Here is a 16,688-nt window from a genome sequence, read left to right as displayed (position 1 = left end):
TAGGACACTCCATCCCCAGAAACCTGGATACACATTCTTCTCCAATGTACATGGGACATTCTCCAGGATAGACTACATGCTGGCACATAAAACATACCTCCATAAGATCAAGAGGATAGAAATTTTGCAGACTACCTTCGCTGACCACAAGGCTCTGAAATTATTTGTGAACTCCAAAGGGACTCAGAAGAAACACTTTAACACCTGGAAGTTAAACAGCCTCATGCTCAATAACCAGTGGGTCCGAGATGAAATCAAGGAGGAAATAAAAAGGTTCCTGGAAACAAATGACAATAAAGACACAAACTCTCAGAACTTATGGGACACAGCAAAAGCAGTACTGAGAGGAAAATTTATAGCTTTGCAAGCACACATCAGGAAGGAAGAAGGAGCTTACCTGAGTAGCTTAATGACACAGCTAATAGAACTAGAAAATGCTCAACAAAAGGACCCAAGAACAGGAAGACAGAAGGAAATAACAAAGCTGAGAGCAGAAATCAACGAAGTGGAAACTCAAAAAACAATCCGAAAGATCAACGAAAGCAGAAGTTGGTTCTTTGAAAAAATAAACAAGATTGATAGACCACTGGCAAACCTAACAAAGAAAGAGAGAGAGAGAAACTTGATAACTCGTATCAGGAATGAAAAAGGAGAGATCACTACTGATATGACAGAGATTCAAAGGGTAATCAGAAACTACTTTGAAAAACTCTACGCCACTAAAAATGAGAACCTGGAAGAAATGGATAAATTCTTGGACTCTTATAATCTTCCACGGTTGAAGGAAGAGGATGTAGCATATCTAAACACCCCCATCACCATTGATGAAATTAAAACAGTAATCAAATGTCTGCCGAAAAACAAAAGCCCAGGTCCAGATGGATTCACTAATGAATTCTATCAAACTTTCCAAGAGGAACTACTGCCAATCTTGGCAAGACTCTTTCATGAAATTGAACAAACAGAAACACTCCCAAATAGCTTTTATGAAGCCAACATCACCTTGATACCTAAACCAGACAGAGACGCTACCAAAAAAGAAAATTACAGACCAATATCACTGATGAATGCAGATGCAAAGATCCTCAACAAAATCCTGGCAAATAGGATTCAATGCCTCATTAAGAAGATCATCCACTACGATCAAGTAGGTTTCATCCCAGGAATGCAAGGCTGGTTTAACATCCGTAAATCTATCAACATAATACACAACATCAATAACAAGAAAAATAAAAACCACATGATCATATCAATAGATGCAGAGAAAGCATTTGATAAGGTCCAACACCCATTCTTGATCAAAACTCTCAGCAAGATGGGAATGGAGGGAACCTTTCTCAATATAGTGAAGGCCATCTACCACAAGCCAGTGGCAAATATTATCCTCAATGGAGAAAAACTGAAAGCCTTCCCTCTAAATTCTGGCACAAGACAAGGCTGTCCTCTCTCACCACTCCTATTCAACATAGCACTGGAAGTACTTGCTATAGCGATTAGGCAAGAAAAGGATATCAAGGGAATCCAGATAGGAAAGGAAGAAGTCAAGCTCTCACTGTTTGCAGATGACATGATACTCTACTTAGAAAACCCTAAAGACTCTATCAAAAAGCTTCTAGAAACAATAGACTCATATAGCAAGGTGGCAGGCTACAAAATTAACACACAAAAATCAATGGCCTTTCTATACACCAACAGTAATAAAGAAGAAATGGACATTAAGAAAACAACCCCATTCACAATAGTACCACACAAACTCAAATATCTTGGAATCAACTTGACTAAATATGTGAAGGACCTATACAAAGAAAACTATAAAACTCTGCTCCAAGAAATAAGAGAGGACACACGGAAATAGAAACACATACCCTGCTCATGGATTGGCAGGATTAACATCATCAAAATGTCAATACTCCCCAAGGCATTATACAGATTTAATGCCATCCCTCTAAAGATACCCATGACATTCTTCAAAGAAGTGGATCAGACACTTTTGAAATTCATTTGGAACAATAAACACCCTCGAATAGCTAAAGCAATCATTGGGAAAAAGAATATGGGAGGAATTACTTTTCCCAACTTTAAACTGTACTACAAAGCAACAGTTATCAAAACAGCATGGTATTGGAATAAGGATAGGTCCTCAGATCAGTGGAATAGGCTTGAATACTCAGAAAATGTTCCCCAGAGATACAACCATCTAATTTTTGATAAAGGAGCAGGAAATCCTAAATGGAGCAGGGAAAGCCTCTTCAACAAGTGGTGTTGGCACAATTGGATAGCCACTTGCAAAAAATTAAACTTAGACCCCCAGCTAACATCATGTACAAAGGTAAAATCCAAATGGATTAAAGACCTCGATATCAGCCCCAAAACCATAAGATATATAGAACAGCACATAGGCAAAACACTCCAGGACATTACAGGCATCTTCAAGGAGGAAACTGCACTCTCCAAGCAAGTGAAAGCAGAGATTAACAGATGGGAATATATTAAGCTGAGAAGCTTCTGCACCTCAAAGGAAATAGTGCCCAGGATACAAGAGCCCCCCACTGAGTGGGAGAAACTATTCACCCAATACCCATCAGATAAGGGGCTAATCTCCAAAATATACAAGGCACTGACAGAACTTTACAAGAAAAAAACATCTAACCCCATCAAAAAATGGGGAGAAGAAATGAACAGACACTTTGACAAAGAAGAAATACGCATGGCCAAAAGACACATGAAAAAATGTTCCACATCACTAATCATCAGGGAGATGCAAATCAAAACAACGATGAGATACCACCTCACACCCCAGAGAATGGCACACATCACAAAGAATGAGAATAAACAGTGTTGGCGGGGATGTGGAGAGAAAGGAACTCTTATCCACTGCTGGTGGGAATGCTGTCTAGTTCAACCTTTATGGAAAGCGATATGGAGATTCCTCCAAAAACTGGAAATCGAGCTCCCATACGATCCAGCTATACCACTCCTAGGAATATACCCTAGGAACACAAAAATACAATACAAAAACCCCTTCCTTACACCTATATTCATTGCAGCTCTATTTACCATAGCAAGACTCTGGAAACAACCAAGATGCCCTTCAACAGATGAATGGCTAAAGAAACTGTGGTACATATACACAATGGAATATTATGCAGCTGTCAGGAGAGATGAAGTCATGAAATTTTCCTATACATGGATGTACATGGAATCTATTATGCTGAGTGAAATAAGTCAGAGAGAGAGAGAAAAACGCAGAATGGTCTCACTCATCTATGGGTTTTAAGAAAAATGAAAGACACCCTTGTAATAATAATTTTCAGACACAAAAGAGAAAAGAGCTGGAAGTTCCAGCTCACCTCAGGAAGCTCACCACAAAGCGTGATGAGTTTAGTTAGAGAAATAACTACATTTTGAACTGTCCTAATATTGAGAATGTATGAGGGAAATGTAGAGCCTGTTTAGGGTACAGGCGGGGGTTGGGTGGGGAGGAGGGTGATTTGGGACTTGGGTGATGGGAATGTTGCACTGGTGATGGGTGGTGTTCCTTTTATGACTGAAACCCAAACACAATCATGTATGTAATCAAGGTGTTTAAATAAAAAAAAAATTAAAAAAAAAAAAAAAAAAAAAAAAAAAAAAAGACAGAGAGTGGCTAAGTGGATCAAAAAACTGAATCCAACCTTCTAGAAACACACCTGAATAGTCAGAACAAACATAGATTCAAAATCAAAGGCTGGGGAAAAATCATTGAAGCAAACAACACCCATAAAAAACTACAGTAGCCATACAATATCAAATGACACAAACTTTTTACTCAGAAAAGTTGTAAGGGACTAAGATAAACATTTTATACTAATCTTGGGATATGTAAAATAGGAAAAAAATCACTCTTCTAAACATATATGACCCAATGAGCAGCCAGAAAAATATTTAATACAATTGTTGACAAATCTGAAAAAGAATATAAATAACAAAACAATAATATTGGGAGGTCTAAACATAGCCCTGTCAACACTTGATAGGTCAACCAAATTGAAACCCAACAAGAATATACTAGACCTGAAAAGAGAAATGGAAGAAATAGGCCTAGTAGATATATATATAGGACACTCCACCCCCTGAAACCTGGATACACATTCTTCTTCAATGTACATGGGTCATTCTCCAGGATAGACTACACGCTGGCACATCAAACATACCTCCATAAAATCAAGAGAATAGAAATTAGAAGTGAACTACAAAGGGACACAGAAGAAAAACTTTAACAACTAAAAATTAAACAGCCTACAACTAAGCAACAAGTGGATCCAAGATAAAATAAAAGAAGAAATCAAAACTTTCCTGGAAACAATATTATTATAATATTATGACAATAAAGACACAACTATCAGAACCTATGGGACACAGCAAAAGTGGTCCTGAGAGGAAAATTTATAGCTTTGCAAGCACACACAGGAAGGAAGAAAGGCATATCTTAATATCTTAATGATGCAGCTCATAGAATTAGAAAATGATCAACAAAAAAAACCAAAAATATGGAGACAAAAGGAAATAACAAATCTGAGAGCAGAAATCAATGAAGTGGAAACCCAAAAAAAAATCCGAAATATCAACGAAAGTAGAAGTTGGTTCTTTGAAAAAAATAAACAAAAATGATAGACCATTGGCAAAACTAACAAAAAGAGAGAGTGAAACTTGATAACTCATATCAAATATGAAAAGGGAGAGATCACCTCAAATATTGCAGATATTCAAAGGGTAATCAGAAACTACTTTAAGAAACTCTATGCCACTAAACATGAGAAATGGGAAGAAATAGATAAATTCTTTGAATCTTATAATATTCCAAGTTTGAATAAGGAGGATGTAGCATATCTAAACACCCCAAATACTATTGAAGAAATTAAAATGGTAATCAAATGTCTGCCTAAAAAAAAAAAAAAGCCCAGGCCAGGATGTATTCACGAATGAATTCTTTCAAACCTTTCAAGAGGCACTACTACCAATTCTGGCCAGACTCTTTCATAAAATCAAAAAAAACGGAAACAGTTCCAAATAGCTTTTATGAAGCCAACAACACCTTGATACCTACACCAGACAGAGTTCTGCCGAAAAAGAAAATTACAGACCAATATTCCTGATGAACACAGATGTGAAGATCCTTAACAAAATCCTGGCAAATAGGATTCAATGCCTCATTAAGAAGATCATCCACTATAATCAAGTAGGTTTCATCCCAGGAATGCAAAGATGGTTAACATTCGTAAATCTATCAACATAATACACAACATCAACAACAAGAAAAATAAAAATCACATGGTCATATCAATAGACACAAAAAATTTGATAAGGTCCAACACCCATTCTTTCGGGAAGCACAAAGAAAGACGCTATCCTAGGCGCCATCCCAGGTTCAACACAAAGACCAAGATCTCCAACCACAGAAGATGGATTAAAATGACACTGAGGGAACGGAACCTCAAGAACCACAAAGACTGATTCATCATAAGTCCCACCTCAGGATCCGTGCAGATACAGAGACCTCTAGACACAGAGGTCTGATTGTATCACACAGGACAGGGCAGAAGTCTTCCACACACCACAAAAGCACCACCGGGAAAATAAATGATCCTGAGCAGAGTCTATAGTTGATCCCATGACAATATACTCCAAGGATGGAGAAACCCCATATTTCTTAGGCCAAGTGAATTCCTCTTTGAATGACCCCAATATTTACTGTTCCAGGGCAGGAGGGAAAAAACAAAAATACAAAAAGTACAAAATCTCGGTTATTTTTTCATATATATTATTTTTTTATCTTCATTTATCATTATTATTATTATTATTTTTATTTACCTACCTATCTTTGGTAGATTTCTCTGTTTGGGTGTGATTATTGAAATTGTTGTCCCCAGTTATACTTATTTTTTTTTCTCTTCTTTTCTTTCCTTTCTTTATGTGCTATGCCATGTTTCTTATTTCAAGACCATAGCGGTTTTTGTTTTGATTTGTTTTTGTTTGTTTCTTTTTTGTTTTTGTTTGTCTGTTTTTTTGTTTTGTTTTTTTTTCGTTTGCTTGTTTTTTTGTGGTGCTAATCGATATAGCCAGAATCCTCACTGGATATTTGACACTTCTTTTGGTACGGGGGGAGTGTTTCACCTTCTTTATCTCCTTCATCTCTCAAAGCGTTGATGAGAGCCCCTAGAAGGATTCCGCACATTTTCGGCATATTAGTCTCTTACCCCAGCTTATTTCTTTTCTCTTTTTCAAACAAAACCATGCATCTTGAACTAACTAGTCCTACCTCCAGTTAGAGGGGGAAATAAGGGAGACATCAAGACAAAACAGGTGCAAGACTACTAAGTAGTAGGTCAGATACAGAGGGGACCACATATTCTAGCCGCCCTGAGGGTGAGGGAAGAGGAAATGGGAGGGAGGACAAAAATGGAGGTATAGGTAAAGACAATCTGGTGATGGGAATCCCCCTTGCTTTTATGTAAATATGTACCTAAAATAATATTGTCAACAATATGTAAGCCACGATGATCAAAATAAAAATCATATTAAAAAAAAGATATTCCAACTGAATACCAAATCATCATAGATTATTAAATGGCGTTAATAATGAACTCTTATGGTTTTGCATCATAAACCTTGAGATTAAGTGGATAATTATGATGAACATATAATATCTGAAAGAAATGAACTTTTAGTAGAGTTTCTGATTCCTTCTAGGACAGTGATCTTTCAAGATGAATTTCTACCTTTAATCTACAAACTTAGTTTAGATAATTTCTCTACCTACTCTGCTGTTTTCTGAAATTCACAATTCTATGTCTAGGTCTAAATGGTTCGGCTTTAGTACTTATTGTAGCATTTATTTAAATTTGTTCCAAAGACACCACTTACCCCAACAGTTTTCATAATTGTAGCCATTCTTTTATACCTTTCCACTTCTTCACACATACTTTGAAACTCTTATGAATTAGGGCTATTTAGAGCTGCCCTCTCCAGTATAATGGCCCTGTTCTCTAAGTAAATAGTTAAGCATAAGTGATATTAAGTGAAATTACATTTAAAATTAAATTTATCTGGGAATAGGGGTGGAGGGAGGAAATCACTGGTGGTGGGAATGTCCCTGATTTATTGTTACTGTATACCTTAAATATTACTGTGAAAGATTTGTAATTCACTTCTGCCAGAATGAACATTTAAATAAAAGAACAAAAATAAAAAAATAAAAAAAAAAAAACCTCTCAGCAAGATGGGAATGGAAGGAACCTTTCTCAATATAGCTAAGACCATCCTCAAATGAGAAAAACTAAAAGCCTTTCTAAATTCTGGCATAATCAAAGGCTGTCCTCTCCCATCACTTCTATTCAACATAGCACTGGAAGTACTTGCTATAGTGATTAGGCAAGAAAAAGATATCAAATGAATCCAGATAGGAAAGAAGAAGTCAAGCTCTCACTGTTTGCAGATGACATGATACTCTACTTAGAAAACCCTAAAAGCTTCTAGAAACAAAAGATTCATATATCAAAGTGGCAGGCTACAAAATTAACACACAAACATCAATGGCCTTTTTATACATCAATAATGATAGGGAAGAAATGGACTTTAAGGAAACAACTCTATTCACATTAGTGCCACACAAACTCAAATATCTTGGAGTCAAATATGTGAAGGACCTATACAAAGAAAACTAAAAAACCCTGCTACAAGAAATAAGTTAGAACATTCGGAAATGGAAACATAACCTTCTCATGGATTGGCAGGTTTAACATAATTTAAATGGCAATACTCCCCAAAGCATTGTACAGATTGATTGTGATCCCTCTAAATATACCCTTAACATTTTATCAAGAAGTTGATCAAACACTTCTGATATTCATTTGGAACAATAAACACCCTCGAATAGCTAAAGCAGTCCTTGGGAAAAGGAATATGGGAGGCATTACTTTCCCCAATTTTAAACTACACTACAAAACAATAGTTATCAAAACAGTATGGTATTAGAATAAAGACAGACCCTCAGATCTGTTGAATAGGTTTGCATACTCAAATAATGCTCCCCAGACATACAATCACCTAATTTTTGATAAAAGAGCAAGAAATTCTAAATGGAGCAAGGAAAGCCTCTTCAACAAGTGGTGTTGGCACAACTGGTTAGCCTCTTGCAAAAAAGTGAACTCATACCCCCAGGTATGAGAAGGTCAAATCCAAATGAATTAAAGACCTTGATATTAGACCTGATAAAAGGTATATAGAACAACACGTTGGTAAATCACTCCATGTCATTGAGACTAAAGGCATCTTTTAGGAGGAAACAGCACTCTCCAAACAAGTGGTAGCAGAGATAAACAGGTGGGAATATATTAAGCTTATGTACCTGAAGGGAAATAGTACCCAGGATACAAGAACTACCCACTGAGTGGAAAAAACTATTCACCCAATACCCATAAGTTAAGGGGCTAATATCCAAAGTATTCAAGTCACTGACAGAACTTTCCAAGAAAAAAACATCTAATACCATCAAAAATGGGGAGAAGAAATGAACAGACACTTCCTCAAAGAAGAAATACAAATGGCCAAAAGGCACATGAAAAATACTTCACATCACTAATCATCAGGGAAATGCAAATTTAAAGAACTATGTGGTACCATCTCACACCGCAGAGATTGGCACACATCACAAAGAATGAGATTAAGCAGTGCTGGCGGGGATGTGGAGAGAAAGGAACTCTTATCCACTGCTGGTGGGAATGCTGTCTAGTTCAACCTTTATGGAAAGCAATATGGAGTTTTCTCCAAAAGCTGGAAGTTGAGCTCCCATTCAATCTAGTCATACCACTCCTAGGGATATACCCCAGGAACAAAAAAAGCCAATAAAAAATCCCTCCCTCACACCTATATTCATTGCAGCGCTATTTACAATAGCCATACTCTGGAAACAACCAAGATGCCCTTCAACAGATGAATGGCTAAAGAAACTGTGGTACGTATACACAATGGAATATTATGCAGCCATTAGGAAAGATGAAGTCATGAAATTTTCCTATACATGGATGTACAGGAAATTTATTATATTGAGTGAAATAAGTTAGATGAAGAGAGATAGACATAGAATGGTCTCCTTCGTCTATGGGTTTTAGGAAAAATAAGAGACATTTTTACAATAATTCCCAGAGAGAAAAGAGAGGAGGACTGGAAGGTCCAGCTCACATGAGACTCACCACATAGTGATGAGTGCAGTTAGAGAAATTGAGAAATAACTACATTGAGAACTATCATATCAATGCAAATGAATGAGGGAAGTAGAAAGCCTGTCTTGAATGTAAGTGGGGATTTGGTGGGCAGGAGGGAGAATTGGGATATTGGTGATGGGAATGTTGCACTGGTGAAGGGGAGTGTTCTTTACATGACTGAAACCCAACTACAATCGTGTTTGTTATCAAGGTTTTTAAATAAAGATATTAATAAAAAAAGAATATGTGGTTCCAAGAAATGAGTAAGTTAAAAAAAATAAGAAAATAAAATAAAAATTACTATTTATAATTATGTTTTGGTTTTCTACAATTTATGCCAATATCTTTTGTTGCTTCAGAATTAAGTATAACTAAGATGACATCAATGGCATTAATTTGTACTCATATAGGAGCTTTGTTTATTTCCCTATAATTTTATCATAGAAACATACAGCCTGGTATCTCAGGTTACAAAAATCCATCTGGATGCTTATTGATATTGTAACATGCAAAAGTTAATTTGGGGATTACTAATAAATAAACAATGAAAACATGTGAATGTGACCCATATTTATCAGTATGAAAAGACTTTATGCCTGTGACTTAATTCAAACAAACTTTGCATGAAAGATAAATTGTTATTTGTCTTTTTCAAATAGACATTAAAAAATGGCCCAGGAGTTATGCAGGTTCTAGGTTTGGTTCTTGCCTTTGGCAACTATATGAATGGTGGAAATAAGACCAGAGGACAAGCAGATGGTTTTGGATTAGACATTCTTCCAAAGCTGAAAGATGTCAAAAGCAGTGTAAGTATTTTGTATAAATGAATATTGACAAATAGAAACTTAATTAAAAATGTTACACAAACTATTTAGCCATAAGTATGTTGGTAAATCTGTTGTAGAAAGTAGTTCTGTTCTATGGGTATCAAGTTACCTTTTGGATTATGTAAAAATGAAAAGGGTATTAATATATTTATGATTTTGTGATACTGTCTATATTATATAATTTTAAATCCTGTATTTGAGTAAACAATATTTTAAAGTAAAACAATTTAACTCACTCTTACCATGTCTATTAGTTATTTAGAATTTTACTAATGTACATTAACTAACTTAATTAACCCATACATTATTTTATTTTGCTTGTTATACATAGAAGTATTTTAATGTTTTATAAACAAAAATAATAATATTAGTTTGTAAATAGAAGCTGATGGGATGAGTTTTCCTATATGTCATATATTCCTCGATGCCAGTAATTATAGAAGTATCTAAACATTTTATAGGCTTACATTCTTGCCTTTTTTATAGTCGTTTGTTTGATATTAATATTTTAAGAATTTAAAGTAGATAGATTAGAGAAACAGACATATTTTTAAAAGAATTATGTTTCTGTGAGAGAGTAATCTCTATTCAGATCAGTAGGATAAAGGGAACTATGAACATGATTTGGGACATTGGTGATGGGAATGTTGCACTGGTGAATGGGGGTATTCTTTACATGACTGAATCCCAACCACAATCATGTTTGTAAACAAGGTGTTTAAATGAAATGTTTTAAAAAAGAAGAAAATTTAAAAAATTTAAGTTTAAGTGAGCAACTGGTTTATAAAATGAAGATATTTAATATTGGTATTTTTAGATAATAAATAATTTTCCTCAAAAAGGTGTATTTTGGGGGGGCCAGAGCAATAATGTTAGTGTTAGGGCTTTTGTTTTTCACATGATCAATAGCCCAGGTTTGATCCTTGGCATCCCATTATGGTCCCCTGAGCTTGCCAGGGATTCCTGAATGAAGAGCCAGTAGTAATCTGCCAGATGTGGCCACACACACAAAGAAAAAAGGTTTATTTTCCCTGTCAATAGCTTTCTTATATTTAATATAGTTATATGTTACTCATTTATACCTAATACCTACCTTTGAAATTAATTGAAATATCACTTTGCTTTTACAAAATCAAGTAAAACTTGTTCCTCTTAGTTATTGCAAAAATAATTTTTCCTGATTACATTTCATTATATGTATTAAATTTTTATTTAGTTTACCTTCAAGTCTTTCAAACAAAGCTTGATTAAATCACATTGATGCAAAACCAAAGTTTTTGCCTGAACACATTTTTTAAGTCGTTCTTAATTGCTCCAGAAATGAGCAGATAATTTGGCCAATAACAGAATTATTTATCTAGATTATTAATAATTGTGAATTTGGAATTTAATTTGTAAAATAAATCTAAAATATATGCTGCTAATTATATTTGACTATTGTTGACATATCTTATTCCATACATATTAAGTTGGATTTTATTAAAATATTAAATGAGAAATTAGATAAAATTAAGTAATAAATCAAGAAGTCAAAATAATAAATTATAATTGTTTCCATTTTCTAAAGAGTCGTTCAAAATCTTCAGGTTTGTTACTTTGTCTATTCAAAATATGACTTTTTCAGTTTGTCATCACTGTACACCTGCATGGATAGAGCCCATCTTACACAGATTTTTTTACTCAAGCTTGGCTATCTGTAGTCATTTAAAAAAGTATTTAATTCAGTCTTTAGTAATTATTTTATTTTTTGAAAGTTAGAAAGTGAAATGAGGACCAGAGTGATAGCACAGCCAAAGGGTGTTTGCCTGGCATGCAGCCAACCAGGAACAGACCCGGCTTTGATCTCCAGCATTTCATATGGTCCCCTGAGCCTTCCAGGAGCAATTTCTGAGTGCAGAGCCAGGAGTAACCCCTGAGGGTCCCTGGGTGTGACCCAAAAACCCAATCCCCCAAAGTAGAAGGTGAAATGAAGCAAGTTCTTAAGTTATTTTGCTAGTAAATTCTATTTCTTTTAAATATATTAATTTATGATTATAGCTGTATATTTTGTATAATAGATAACATTATTAATAAATACTCCTCCCTATTATGTTGAAAATTATAATAAATTTATTACCAACACTGCTAGGTATGACCCCAAAACTGTTATGGCTAACTTGGTCTGAATATGTTAGAGAACTTCTTAGAATTCTCTCTAGAAAATGACAAATTATAAAATCTGAGCAGCAACATGAAGTTGTGTGCGAGAACAGAGTTCTGTTTATTGTCCAAAAATTGTAGGTATATATGGGGATTTTTGCAAGTCACATGGAAGTTTTTATGGTATAAAAATGCTCATATATGTTTCTTTGCAAAGTACAATATATCTCTTTTGTTAACAGAACACTCAGACTCCCTTAGAGATGTCCCAAAGCAAATATTCCTTTTATTGACAGAGTAGTCAGTATAAGCCTGTATAAGTCTGTAAAAGCCTTGTATATACAGAGCTTTTTTAAAGACTATGAGAATTAAAGTTGTTTTTAAATCTTTTTTTGGTGCTGAGTTTTTCCAGTAAAAAGAAATTTAATTAAGGTTAAATTTGTTTGTATAAATCCTTATGTTTGAAAGTAAATGCTCAAATATATACAAACTTAATACAGCAGAAGGCCAAATAAATGTTTGTAAATAAAAATGTGAAATACCCCCTCACTATCAGAAGTCTTGGTCAGCCATTCACACTGAGGAAAGGCTAATCAGCGAGCCTACTGACAGAACTTATTGGACCACAACAGTGATACAAAACAATATATTTTTTATTTGAAAAATAAGAAATGGTGAATAAAGCAATTGGAATATAGAATTTCTATCTCTTTATAAATATAACAAAAGAATAAAGACTTGGAGATTATTTTCTGTAACTATATATTTAATACTTAAAATATATTTTTACTTTCACTTTATGCCTAGGACAATAGCAGAAGCCTTCTGTCATATATTGTTTCTTATTATCTTCGAAATTTTGATGAGGTAAGAGAATCTATGCATAGTCACTTAAATTTCTATATTATTGAGATATCCTGACTGATGTTTATTTTAAATTATTCGTATTACTTATAAAATTGTTGAAAATTGATGTGTTCCTTGCTTATTAGGATGCTGGAAAAGAACAGTGTGTTTTTCCACTGCCAGAACCCCAGGACCTATTTCAAGCCTCACAGATGAAGTTTGAAGATTTTCAAAAAGATCTCAGAAAACTGAAGAAAGACTTGAAAGGTAACAAAATCTTAAAGACTAGTTCCTTAAAGTATGTGTTGTGTTGTTTTAAATTATCTATTGTATATTGCTAAGTAAAAATTATAGAACCAACCATGATTTACAAAGTAAACCATAACTGATTATCAGTTTTCATAGTTGATTATATAGTATTTTAACATCAATGCAGCCACCAATGTCAGCTGTGCCCTACATGTGCTCCAGATTTTCTACCAACCACTCCCTGCCTCATTAACAAGCACATTTTAAAGTTTGCTTATCACTATTGTCAGTAGTGATGCAAAAAAACATAGATATAGAGAGGGCATTACTGCACAGAATATTTGTGTTCCAGGGTTTATCCCTAGGAGTGGTATTGCTGGATTGTATGTAAATTTAATTTCTAGGGTTTTTCTTTTCTTTTTTTGGTTTTTGGGCCACACCCGGCCGTGCTCAGGGGTTACTCCTGGCTGTCTGCTCAGAAATAGCTCCTGGCAGGCACGGGGGACCATATGGGACACCGGGATTCGAACCAACCACCTTTAGTCCTGGATCAGCTGCTTGCAAGGCAAACGCCGCTGTGCTATCTCTTCGGGCCCAATTTCTAGGGTTTTTTGAGGAATATTTCTACTGTTTTTCAAAAAGCCTGGACCAGTTTACATTCCCACCATCAGTGAATGAGAGTCCCTCACATCCAGGCCAGCACTGGTTGTTCTTGTTCTTTGTGATGTGTGCCTGTCTCTGTGGTGTGAGCTGTGGTCTTGTTTTGATTTGCTTCTTCCTAATGATTAGTGATGTGGAACAATTTTCCGTGTGCTTTTGGGCCATCTCTATTTCTTCTTTGAGGAAATTTCTCTTTATATCTTGCCCCTATTTTTATGGTGTTAAATTTTTTGTTAAGTTCTATCAGTGCTTTGTATATTTTAGACAGTAATGTCTTAGATAATAACATCTGATGGGTATTGTATAAATAGTTTCTCCCCTTCTGTGGGCAGTGTTTTTATCCTAGTCATTGTTTTCTTTGAGGTGCAGAAGCTTCTCAGTTTAATATAGTGATGTTTATCTTTGCTTCCATGTGCTTGGCTAGTAGTGTTTCATTTTTTAAGATGCCTTTAGCTTAAAAATCAAGGAATGTTATGTTACATTTTACTCCATGTACCTTATGGTTTCAGGCCTTATATCAATACTTTTAATGCATTTTAAGTTGACCATCATGCATAGTGTTAAAGAGAGGTCAGAGTTCACTTTTTTGTATGTCCTTTTTTGCATGTTTTCCTAGCATCACTTGTTGAAGAGGCCTTTCTTGCTCCACTTTGTATTCTTTTCCCTGTTAAAGATTAATAGATTATGAGAACAGTCTTAGAATATTCACATATTTTTCATTGATCTGAATGTCTGTCTTATTCCAATTTCATGCTGTTTATTGGCCACTACTTTATAGTATACTTTAAAGTTGGGAAAGTGATGGCTCTCATGTTCTTTTTTGCAAAGAATGTTTTAGATATTTGTGGAAGTTTCTTGTTTCAAATGAATTTCAAGAGTGTTTCAACCACTTTGAAAAATGTCATGTGTATTTTTATAGGATTTCAAAACATCTGTATAATGCTTTCTGCTGTGCTGCTATTTTAATTATGTTAATCTCCCTGATTACGAACAGCATATGTTTCCACTCACATGTTCTTTTTTATTTCTCAAAGTTCTTTCTGTTTTGTAGTTTTTCTTAGATAGGTCTTTCATCTCTTTAGTAAAATTGACTCCGAGGTACTTGATTTTCTGAGGCACAGTTGTGAATGGAACTATTTTTTTATATCATTTTCTTCTCTTTCATAATTTGTATATAGAAAAGCCAAGGATTTGTGTATTAATTTTGAAAATTATAAATAAATTGCAGACTACATAAAGCAGCAAAAGGAAATAAGGAACTAGCATATAAAAGGCACCCTTAAGATTTATAGTAGACTTATTACAACCAATCCTCTCTCCAGCCCTGAAAGCAGTGGTGGAAAATAGTTAAAAAATACTCAAGGAAATGAACACCTCACTGAAAATAATTAATGCAGTCATTCAGGTTTGAAGAAATAATGCATATTCATGGATAAACAGTTCAGGAATTTTACAAACACAAAACTAAACTTAAAATAACTAAAGTGTCTACTTTAAGACAAGACAAAAATACCAAAACATAAACTTTTTTAAAAAAAAGTTTACAGAAAACCTCATGACAACATCTCTCAATGTGAATGGACTAAACGCACCAATCAAGAGACTCAGAGTGGCAACATGAATCGTAAAGTAAATTCAACATTTTTTTGCCTGCAAGAAACACATTTGAATTGTCAGAACAAACACAGTCTCAAAGTCAAAGGTTGGAAGACAATCCTTTAAGCACACATTCCTTAAAAAAGGCTGGGTGAACATAATATCAGATAACATTACATAGCCTTCAGATTGAGAAAAGTTATGAGACAGAGGTTAGTATTTCTTAATAATCAAGGGATGTGAACACTAGGAATAAATCACATCCTTAAACATATATGCACTCAATTATGTACCATTAAAATAACTTAAAGCAACTGCTAATTGACTTGAAAAAGACATCAATACAAACACAATAGTAGAAAATTCTGCACCATCATGTTACCTCTTGATAAATTAACCAGGCTAAAACTCAACACAGATACACTAGCTTTGAAGGAAGAAATGGGAGAGGTTGGGGCCAGAGAGAGAGCATGAAGGTAAGGTGTTTGCCTTGCATGCAGAAGGACGGTGGTTTGAGTCCAGGCATCCCATATGGTCCCCAGAGCATGCCAGGAGAGATTTCTGAGCATAGGGCCAGGAGTAACCCCTGAGCACTGCTGGGTGTGACCCATCCACCCCCAAAATAAAGAAAAGAGGTTTAATGGATATACATAGGGCTTTTCATACTCAAAGTGTTGACTACACTTTCTTCTTCAGTGCACATTTGACATTGCCAAGATAGACCACATGCTGGATCATAAAATATGCTTTAATATATTTAAAAGAATAGAGTGTTTGTTTTTGGTCACACCCGTTTGATGATCAGGTTACTCCTGGCTAAGTGCTCAGAAATTGCCCCTGGCTTGGGGGGACCATATGGGATGCTAGGGGATCAAACCACTGTCCTTTGACTAGTGCTTGCAAGGAAGACACCTTACCTCTAGCGCCACCTAGCCGGCCCCAAAAAAATAGAAATTGTATCAACTAGCAATGATACACTGAATAGAGAAGTGAAACACAAACATAAATGGAACATCAATTTTAACGCATGGAAATTATATGGCTCACTGATGAACAAATAGTGAGTCAGAGGTAAATCAAAAGATTCCTAGAATTAATAAGAATAAAGACACAAATGATCAGAATTGTG

General features: G+C 34.9%; 1 protein-coding gene across 19 annotated transcripts in view; it reads left to right on the top strand.

Annotated features, from left to right (window-relative positions):
* FMN2 (formin 2) overlaps nucleotides 1–16,688 on the top strand; it is a 378,131-nt gene that overhangs the window by 278,625 nt on the left and 82,818 nt on the right. For all 19 annotated transcript variants that reach the window (XM_049790085.1, XM_049790080.1, XM_049790076.1 and 16 more), the window contains 3 exons: nucleotides 9,902–10,048; nucleotides 13,016–13,075; nucleotides 13,201–13,321. In XM_049790085.1, the coding sequence (XP_049646042.1) occupies nucleotides 9,902–10,048; nucleotides 13,016–13,075; nucleotides 13,201–13,321 (328 nt within the window). The remainder of the gene's footprint in view (nucleotides 1–9,901; nucleotides 10,049–13,015; nucleotides 13,076–13,200; nucleotides 13,322–16,688) is intronic.

This window comes from Suncus etruscus, chromosome 16, assembly GCF_024139225.1.
Source record: "Suncus etruscus isolate mSunEtr1 chromosome 16, mSunEtr1.pri.cur, whole genome shotgun sequence".
NCBI classification, from domain to species: Eukaryota; Metazoa; Chordata; class Mammalia; order Eulipotyphla; family Soricidae; genus Suncus; species Suncus etruscus.
Note: the sequence above shows the minus strand (reverse complement) of the source record. Positions and strands in the feature narration are given on the sequence as shown.